This window comes from Scophthalmus maximus, chromosome 19 (genome assembly GCF_022379125.1).
Source record: "Scophthalmus maximus strain ysfricsl-2021 chromosome 19, ASM2237912v1, whole genome shotgun sequence".
NCBI classification, from domain to species: domain Eukaryota; kingdom Metazoa; phylum Chordata; class Actinopteri; order Pleuronectiformes; family Scophthalmidae; genus Scophthalmus; species Scophthalmus maximus.
The window spans coordinates 3358518-3368532 of NC_061533.1; the positions used below are offsets into that span (position 1 = coordinate 3358518).

The 10015-nt window shown below is 41.7% G+C and overlaps 1 protein-coding gene and 2 non-coding genes across 5 annotated transcripts; 2 read left to right on the top strand and 1 right to left on the bottom strand.

Moving 5' to 3' along the window:
* Positions 1–295: 295 nt before the first annotated feature.
* LOC118313902 (STAM-binding protein-like A) lies at positions 296–10002 on the bottom strand. Of its 3 annotated transcripts, none has more exons than XM_035639880.2 (10): positions 9870–10002; positions 5797–6022; positions 5620–5695; positions 5424–5519; positions 4013–4400; positions 3712–3836; positions 2670–2807; positions 2261–2373; positions 2038–2137; positions 296–1805 (listed from the first exon to the last, which is right to left on the bottom strand). In XM_035639880.2, exons 1-10 carry the CDS (start codon positions 9985–9987, stop codon positions 1749–1751), a joined length of 1437 nt encoding a protein of 478 aa, XP_035495773.2. In that variant the 5' UTR covers positions 9988–10002; the 3' UTR covers positions 296–1748. The 3 variants fall into 3 exon arrangements, with proteins under 3 accessions (XP_035495773.2, XP_035495775.2, XP_035495774.2); XM_035639882.2 differs by having other exon boundaries at positions 9955–9973; XM_035639881.2 differs by lacking the exon at positions 9870–10002 and adding an exon at positions 8287–8441.
* On the top strand, positions 9207–9278 carry trnap-agg. The gene has a single exon. It is a non-coding gene; the product is annotated as a tRNA-Pro (tRNA).
* Positions 9760–9831, top strand: trnap-ugg. The gene has a single exon. It is a non-coding gene; the product is annotated as a tRNA-Pro (tRNA).
* Positions 10003–10015: the final 13 nt, after the last annotated feature.

Consider the following 10015-nt stretch of genomic DNA (forward strand, 5'->3'; position numbering starts at 1 on the left):
ATTAAATTAAATTAAATTAAATTAAATGCTGTTTACACATGTCCGTTCTCATTAGTTCCGCTGTCTACTTCATAATTTTTTTTAGATAATCCTCTATTTTTCCACCAACGGGAGAATTTTATGTATTAAAATTCAGCAAAGGGAACAGTAACGTGATGAGCATTTAAATAATAAATTTGAGTAAATACAAAAATAGGAACCAAGTGGATATATATGTGTTATTTCTCATAAAGTCAGGCGGAAATGTGTCTACTGTAACTAACTGGACAAACGAGACTAATAAAACAAAACAGAATCAAATTTATCCACAGTAAATTTATTTAGTCTTGGCATTAAATTAAGGGTTTTCTCAAAATGATGGTTAATCACTGACTTCTTCTGACAATAGGGAAAAAACAGATATGAGGCATGAACCTTGGCCAGGCGGTTAGTAAAGTGTAATAATAATGTGTAGCAGAACATACATTCAGATTTCACACACATTCCTGTAAAGCAGGGACAAGTTATACTTCAAAATAAAAAAAGAAAATCACAAAGAACGAGAATCAAAAATCACCTAGGTCAGGTGGATCTACCATAAACAGGCACTGAACTTCAAACAAAACCATTTTCTAGATGAGGGATACTGTGTAGTGATGGTGTTGTTGTGTATGTATACAGTATATATAAAATAATATAATACAGTGCAGCAACAGTGACACAGCCGGCATACCTGAGTTTCAACTGGCTTTCCATTTCTCTTCTCGTTGCTTGTCGCACTTTAACAGCTTAACGAGGGGGAAACGCAACCAAGTCCAAAGAACTGTAGACTGAATATAAAGATGGGACGATGTTACGGCCTCGGAAAAAAAAAAGTGAAGCCAAAACATCTGGGTAGCCCCCTGGTGGCTGGCTGTGGTATGGTAATGTCACAAATGTTAGCAGATGGGGGACGTTCAAAAATGCTTAGCGTCACTGAATGGGCTAAAGCAGGGTGTATGTGTTTAAGACGAAGCATATCTGAGAGAAATTTGGTGATTTTGTTCACTGCTTTAGCACATAAAGTGACGTTGAGTATCCCGCAGAAGGGACATGGTCCAAACTGAAAAGTCAAAGCACAGACTGACCTGTGATTGGTCAAACGTATTTATCGGTGGGACCTTGATTTTTCCGGAATATTTTGTTTTAATTTTTTGTCAGGAAGTACATCTTTATGTATATATAATATACAGTCTATAAAAAGAACAAAAGACGTGATGACTCACTTTACAGGGAACTTCCATGTTGCCCAATGAACAACTCGACAACCAGTGAACGTTCTCATCCGTGGCACTTTATCTGTCGGGCATGAGCAAACTTTGACAACAATGAAACAAAAAACAATAACGCCTGGGCAACCGGACCCTAACCTGTTACTGACAAACATAAATTTTTATTAAAACAAAAACAAAACAAAAGCCGAACTGTAGCACATATTCACAAACACAAAGGGGTTGAAGAGCCGGAGGTTTGCCAGTACAAAGTGGAGAGAGTACTGTCGTAAAAAGTGCTGCAATATGTAGGTTTGTTTTAATGACACAGCAAGAAAAAAGAAAAAGTTCACAATGTTGTTCCCTTTGAGAACAACTGAAGTCCATGTAAATGGTAAACTCGTGGGGCGGCATTTGCTCCGTACCGTCCTGAAAATAAAATTGTGAAAAGTGTTTTTCTCCAGTTTGATAAAACAGTCTATGAGTCTTCTGGTGTTTTTTAAAAAAAAGAAGAAGAAATCACCGCAGATCCATCATGGACACGGTGTCGTTGGTGATGGTGACATGTCCCGCGTGCTGAAAAAAGGAGAAACAATTTGAGTTGATAGCTAACATGGAAGAAAAAAAAAGAAAAACTGTCACACTGCGTCAACGATTTCTTCTACGAAAGTCAACAGAACCATTCAATTTTTTTTCTCTCATATTTGCTCCCAGTGGAAGTATCAACAAGCCTTCATATATATATATATATATATCAGATATAAGTTTTCCCCCCACTTGTTTTAGGCCAACATGTATTTGAACTCACTGTAAATAGAGGCGGGTCTTTGCTGTGAGGGTGAAAGCCTTTCTGTTTACATGTGGAGATCTCCTCGGTGCCTCGGTCCGTCAACCGGAAGTAGCCGATTCTAGGACAAACGCAAAATCACACACGGTCGCAACTTCAGCAAAAAACATACATCGGCTGCATATTGACGTCTAACAGCTCGTCGTGAAGGGGAAACCGGCAGGTTTTTTCCCCCCCTACTCACTCGTTGAACTTGGGCGAGCAGACGATGGCGATGGCCTCGGGCATCATCATCTGGTAGGAGCAGTGTGTGTGGAGGTCGACGCTGGACAGGAAGGCCGTCTGTGTCGGGTGAGTCTGAAAAGAAAAGAGCCCAGACTTCAGTTTCACGCTCGACTGTAAAAAAAAAAAAATACGGGGTCAAAAGTTAACGACACCTCAACGTGACGTCTTTTTTCTCGTGTGTCGTCAAACCACATTTTGCGCAATTTTGTGTCGGCGTTCTGGGAAACACGAGAGTTCCAGTTCCGATGACTCGCCGTACAAATGTTACACCTAGATATTACATGTGCACTTATAAAAATGAGCACAAGATTTCTGCAGCTCGCCTTCTCAGAACAGCCACACGTTCGCCTTGCGTCGTCTTAACTCACGTGAATCCAGCCGAGGGTGATGAGATCGTACTGGTCCTGTATGAGGAAGAGCTCCTCCTCGTTTTCCGTGTCACAGTAGTCGGGTCCGCCGGACTGCTTCGGCACGATAACGTGGGTCACCGTGAATGCATTTCTGGTCTGGAACAAACACACACAAAGAAAGCGCCACGTTATTACACTCTTTTTAAATTATGCAGAGCCACCGTCTGCCGACGAGCTGTCCAAGGACTCAAGTGACCTGTTGGCTGCGGGCAACAACACCCAGTAATGCTCATAAATTAAAAAATATATAAATATATATTTCAACAAACAAAAGGACAGTTCTTGGACAGTGAGGGAAGTGTCTGATTGCCTTCTACTCTTCTGGAGTGTGGGAGTTTCAGGGGTGCGGTCAAATTGTCAAATTTGCTAAGGAAGTTTCCTAAATCCTGAAACGACCCAAAAGTATTTCATCGGCATCCATGATAAGAGCTGTTCAGATTCCCTAAATGCATAGGAAAGGTGTATGAATATGACCCAGAAGAGATGCACGTTATCATGTAAGTTACTGTTACATATGAAGCATTTATGGAGCTGCTGCGGTTTTTGTAGTCCATCTTCGAAAATGTTTAGTTTCCCCACGACAGACGCACGTCAATAACATCAGGTAGGTGAAGTCGGATTCTCTGAGCAGCGCTGTCAGGCATTTTCCTAAGTTCTACAAATCGTCCTTTACACGTTTCCTTTGACCTCATGACGTTTTTCCATTGAGGTCAAGGAATAGTAGATATTATTTACACACTCACAGCCAGATGAATATGATATTGTGGACAACATTGTATAAAAACAGCAAGTTTATGTTTTCAGAACAATCAGCACTGGAAGTGAAAACTTATTTATTTGACCATCTGGTTCAGCGACCTACAATTGTAGACTACATGATGAAAAACATTTTTATTAACTTCCTATTTATGTTTAAGTTTTTGTGCTTCCTGTAACAGAGTGGGGCGGGGGGTTAAATACCACTGGCTCAACACAGTCCCCTCTGTTTCCAGAGTCTTACCAGTTTGCCACACAGGATGCCGCAGGTCTCCACGGCGCGGCTCGTGTTGGCCTCAGCCAGCCTCAGGAAGCTCCGGCACAGCTCGCCGGGCACCGCCAGCTGCCGCAGTGCGTCCACCATCGTATCTGCACAAAACCACATGGAGGCATAAACACAAGATCTGTGGGACGTTCTGAAGCGAGACAAGGTGCAAAGGGGAAATTAAGTAGATCAGGGGAGGGGGGAAGAAATCAGCTCAGGAGAGCAGGGCAGTATTTAAATCCTCTGCGGGGGCAGAAAAAAAAAAAAAAGATTAACTCACTATTGTTCCCCGGGCTCACCAGAGAGCCGGGCTTGAGCGAGCGGTCGAAGCTGGGCAGGCTGGCGGCAGGAGGGGGGTTGTACTGGTGGTTGGTGCCAACGGACGGGTCCCCCAGGGTGAGTGGTGGGGGGGCCGTGGGGGAGACCGGCGAGGGGCCCCGGATGCCCGGGAGGAGGGGCGTTTCGGGAAAGGGCGCGACGGGCGTGGCAAACTCCAGGAGCACGCGCTGGCGCTCCTTCTCCAGCTCCTGGCGGCGGATCATCTCCTCGAAGGCGCTGAACTGCTCCTGCTCGCGCTGCCGCCGCTGCATCTCGGCCACGCGCTCACGCTCGGCGTCCAGCGCCCGCTGCCTGGACTGCTCCTGCGCCGCCGCCTCATCCTGCACTTTCTGAACAACAAGAGACACGAGCGTCAAAGTTTCAGCATCAAACTTTTGGCAGAATAATTCACGCGAGGGTGTATAAGTCGATTCTCAAATTTCGTTCACTGTGATAAACAATGTGAGTATTCAGTCAATGTTATCTTTTTGCCTGCATTTTAGACTGATAACGAACGACCGCCGCCTTTCATCACAACCCTGGTTTATGCAGTCGCTGGTTAATATTCAGCCCGTTTTACAGTACAGATGACACACTGTAAAACCAGTGTACAGTTCATGTGTGTGCTCGTCGTGGATGACTTATCTTTTCAGGCTTTCGACACAGTTTCAGTTTCAAAATTCCAGACTTTTTCCTGTAATGTTTTCAGACTATATTTGACGTCCGAGTACAAACAGCAAGATGTTTATTAAGTAATTATTATAAGGTAAAAATGTTAACCTGTTAACATATAACATTCTGACTGTGTCTGCTATCATGTTACACTCCAGACAGTTGGTTGTGATGTGCATCCGCAGATTGACATTGAAATATTGATACTTCCAATTCCGACGTTACCTGTTCTACGGCTCATACTCATATTAAAAGTTTTGATTTTTCAACTCAGTAATTTTGGGTCAATGTGTATTTTATCATCAAGAGAACAAAGTGACTAACTGCCACCAAGATCATCTAAATAATGCCCCGGTCGATAGGGACTACTTTATCCTTCCGCCGGTCACAGTCACATGTGAACTACGACTCTGTAGATACAGCAGTGACAGTGGCAGGTACGGAGAGTGTGTTGCTATGGCGACGTTTATCACTGACTGTGGGAAAATGATTCACTAGACGAATCGTTTGTTATTCTTACATCTTTGGATTCACGTCTGTCTAGACTCTCTCTTCTATTTTCCAGAAATTACTCAAATCAAATTCCACACTCTTCCATACTGCGTAGGAACCCTTGTCTTTTGCATTACATCTACAGTGGTTTCTGTGTAACGTAGTCAGTAAAATATGAGGAAGTTGAAAACAAGAGAAGACTTTTTTACCTTTCTGGAAAGATACTGTGCATATTCTTGTTCGAATCTCCTCAGAAGACCTTTTTTCAGAACCTCCGCTTGAGGAAACGCTATGTCCTTCAGTTTCTGGAGAACAAAAGAAAAACTGAGTTCAAACATTTTTCTTTCAAAAAAACAACGATTAAAATACATTTTGCAGGACAGTGTGAAACACGGGGTGGTGAACCTTTAGTGTGTCCTTCTTTTCGGGAACGTTCGTCGTCTTGTAGTCGCGATGCTTGGGAAGTTTTTCTATAAAGAGCCTTTGTGAAGGAAGAAATTATTGTTATTGACTGATGAATATTGTTATTGGCCATTTTTAAAAGGGAAAAAGTGTAAACTTTCTTAAGCATCAAATTCTTACGTGATATATCTGTTGTAGAGGACGAAGGCGTGCTCGATGTTGCCCTCCTCCGTGTAGATGTGCGCCATGCGGATCATCTCCATGCCCGAGCGGAAGTAGCGGCGCAGCGGGACGTCGTCGTTGACCTCCACCGAGCTTCCCTTCTTGGTCAGCACGCGGACTCGCTCCTCCGGCTGCAGGCTGACATCCGTGTGTTCCGCCATCGTGAACCGCTCAACCTGGAACACTAGGAGGAGGAGAAGGAGGGAGAGGGAAAGAAGGGCCAGATGTATAAAAAAAAACCTGCTTTCAGTGGAATCTGTGCCGAAGGAAAACGCGCGCTGCCTGTCGTTACGTTTTTGAACGTTTCCTTAAATCGATTTATTAATTAAGACACTTTTGGGGGCAGTTTCACATATTAAGCTTCTCTCATGACTGCTGAGCACCTTCAGCCCTGAGTAAAAATTCTACATATAAGGAGGACGTATGAATGAGCAAGCACTCCTTCCCCGAGGGAACTTAGGAATTAATCAAATTAAAATAAAAGTTATCGCGCCCCCCCCGAAAAAAGAAAATCTTAAAAAACAAAAACAAAATCATGGGTATTTCCTGTCGGACTTTTAGTAAATTTTAGTAAGGAATAAAATTAGAGCCAATATGAATTTACACTTACAACTGCTGAAAATCTGACAAACCCTATTGAAATATCGGTTCCAAATTATTTTTACGATAAACTTACGATTGTTATAAGTAAGGGATGCACCTAGGGCTGCAACTAACGATTATTTTCATTATTTTTTAATCCTTTGATTGTTTTGTCGATTAATAGATCAGTTGTTTGGTTCATAAAATGGTGAAAAAAGTTGATTGTGTTTCCCAAAACACTGAGATGATGTTTTGTTCACAAACCAAATATATTCAGTTTACTGTCACAGAGGAGCAAAGAAACCAGAAAATATTCCAAATTATTTCAAACTTACTCTTGTTATGAGTGTAACTTAATATCATTTAAAGACTACAACACGCAGGCAGTGTCCCTCTCTTCACAGGTCAGTCTGAAAAATCACAGGCTGCCAAGTTCATTTCCAAAAAAAGGACGAGGCAGTGACTCTGCTGCGAGAATCCATGACGCGGCCTTTTCCTACTCATCGATCAACTGCGGTCAGAAGTGAGAAGAACACTTCATCAGCGCGCCGACTCACGAGTCACGTGGCCTCTGCATCGATTCTCCACCGTGACAGATTCTTGGCCGGCTGCTGTCGGAAACACACAGGAACGACTGTCGGCCGGTTTAGATACGGAGGTGTGGCGCCGATAAAGAGGGGAGCGGTGGACGTACTCGCAAGATGTTCATTGTTTTCATTGTCATTTTACATAAAACTATTTGTGTTTATTTTTGTTATCATTTAAGTATTTTACTCATAAGGAGTCTAGCCAAGATCACAAACTGGTCATTTGTGGAATGTGTTTCTCTCACTGCCATTTTCATTTTAACCTAAACTCTGCTGTTATCTTTTAAAAAACATAAGATAACATCTAAGAGATTCAAAGGCTAAAACCTAACTTTGTCAAAAAATTACAGCAGTTTATGATCAAAAACAGTAAATGTAACCAAGTACTTGTATTTAAGTATAATTTTGGAGGTACATAACTTTGAGTATCCGTACATACGAACAATTTTAGACTGGATTTAGATAAATACAACGCCTTATAATAAATCAATATATCCATCAGCGGTTTAAGTTTTCATGGAATAGTCTTTTCTTTTTCCCCAAAAATATTGCAATTGATCTTTTCCGCATGGAGAAAACAAAGATCTACAACTTTTGAAAAAGTTGGTAAGTGAGGGACCAAACAGATATTGTATAATATTTAATAAAAGAGAAATAAAAGCTTTCACAAATCTGAAGAAAAATCCCGAGATGTCGGGTCTGGAAGTGACATTATACTTTTGGTGTGTTGATGATTAACAAGTCGACATTGACAGTCGATTTGGAACATATTGACAAAAAACATTTTAATCTACACAATCTGAATTTTAAAAGAAAACTTTCAATCACAAATCAGTGTAACTGGTGCAAATATGAAATCACATTTAAAATTAAAGAAATATGAGTGGAAACTGAGAGACACAAGAGTACAGGGGAAAACAAAACATGAAACATATTGCACACATTAATTGTTTTCACTGTTTTGCACATGATCTGGTAGTTAAAGGTACATTACAACATGTTTTATCAGAGTCATTCCACTGGTGATACAGGCCCTGTTCGACTCGAGTGTTTCACATCACATATAATAAAACATATTGTTTAACCTCCTCTGTTCAAACATGTTAATATGATATGAAATATGTGTTATGCCTCTGGTCTCCACCTGTTTTAACGCCCGTCAGTGCGTCGAAGCGTTGGCGGCGCTAACTCGCAGCTAACTAACTTAGCAAAAGAGCCAAGCTACGAGTTAAAAGAACGATTAAATCACATTAAACACGACCTGTAGGTTGGTTCTTACCCGGTGGATCTGTGGACCGAAGCCCGCCGAGGTCTACATACAGAGCTGGGACCAGAACTCGGTGTTTAAAACCCTGAGACGGATCGTTTCCGTCCACCAGCGACGGTCTGTGTGTGGACTTCCGCGTTCACAACAACTTCCGCCCTTCGAAACACGCCCCGGAAAATACCGAGGTTCTTTCTTTTTTTAAATGAATACAAATTTAAATGAATAATAATAATAAAATAATAATAATAACATACAATTAAATAAAATTAATGAATTCATAAAATGTGATTTAATTAAATGCAAATTTAATTAAATACAATGAAATAATTGAAATTTAATTTAATTTTAACTGTACATTTAAAAAAAATGTACAGTTAAATTAAAAAAACTGTGTCACAAGCTTTTATTTTCAATCAGAGGGCAAGTCAAAATATTCATGGTAAGCTTCCAAGTCAAGTAAAAGCTCGCAGTTTTTTTTGATAAATATAAAATCAAAAGATGATTTTTTTTTTTAAGATTAAAAGTCTACTTTTTAAACTAATTAATCAGAAATATGAGATACAAATGTGAAAATCATTGAATAAAACATCATCAAAACGAATGAGTTTGTTATTCATAAAGTCTGACTTGGTAAATCTGGACCTGGTGAGGTGCGTTCAGGTTGCAATATCCGACTCGTAGGTCGGTAATTCCCGAGTTACGAGTTATACCGGAAAGGCTGAACACGACTTCCGAGCTCGGAGCTCTGAGTTCCGAGGTAAAGTGCAATGGAACGGCCATTCGAGTCCAACTCGACATCCGTTTATCGTACACAATTTTGAGCTGCATGATATGTCATTTGAATGAGCAAAACATAGACTTTTACAGCATAAGCCGTTTCACAGATGATGCTGTCTTGTTGTTTTGTCCGGATGTTTTGACAGTGTCGACATGGCTCGTTGGTCTAGGGGTATGATTCTCGCTTAGGGTGCGAGAGGTCCCGGGTTCAAATCCCGGACGAGCCCATTATTTGAAAGAAAAATTAGCACATGCAAAGCAATTACGTCACACTTTAGTGTGTGGACCTGTCTCCTCGAAGCCCCAAGGAGACTCCGGTTGTCATAGGACCATGACATGATGTCGAAGTGCAATGTGCTTCAACGCACAGTATAGATCCAGTTGACTATGTAATGATGGATTCTACTTAGTTTGTACCCTTTTCACAGCTCTGTGGAGATTCTCAAACAGGTCTCTATTGAAAATGAGACCCTGTGTCTCAATGAGATTACCTATATAAATAGTGGTCCAGTGACTCCTAATTCAATGCCCTTTGGTGGGAAAAAAAGACAGCAATACAGCAGATATCATAACAGTGACATGAAATGAATCACTAAAAAAACCTAGTGATTGTTGAATATTGGGACACTGCAGTACCAAATATGGGATGTGGCAGCTTATACGTCTTCTAGTCTTAGGTTTATTGTTCTTTTATGGGAGACAAAACATGGCTCGTTGGTCTAGGGGTATGATTCTCGCTTTGGGTGCGAGAGGTCCCGGGTTCAAATCCCGGACGAGCCCGTCATTTAGACTCTCCCGAGTCAGACTACTTTTCCTACCTGATATGAACGACGTGACCTCTCCCGCAGTTCCCGCCGGTGACCGCCTGGGGGCGGCACCGCCCCCCTCGGAACCCAACTCTACCTCGCCTGTCGACGTCACCGCCACCAGTGACATGTCCCGACACTCGGTGCTCTCCACGCCG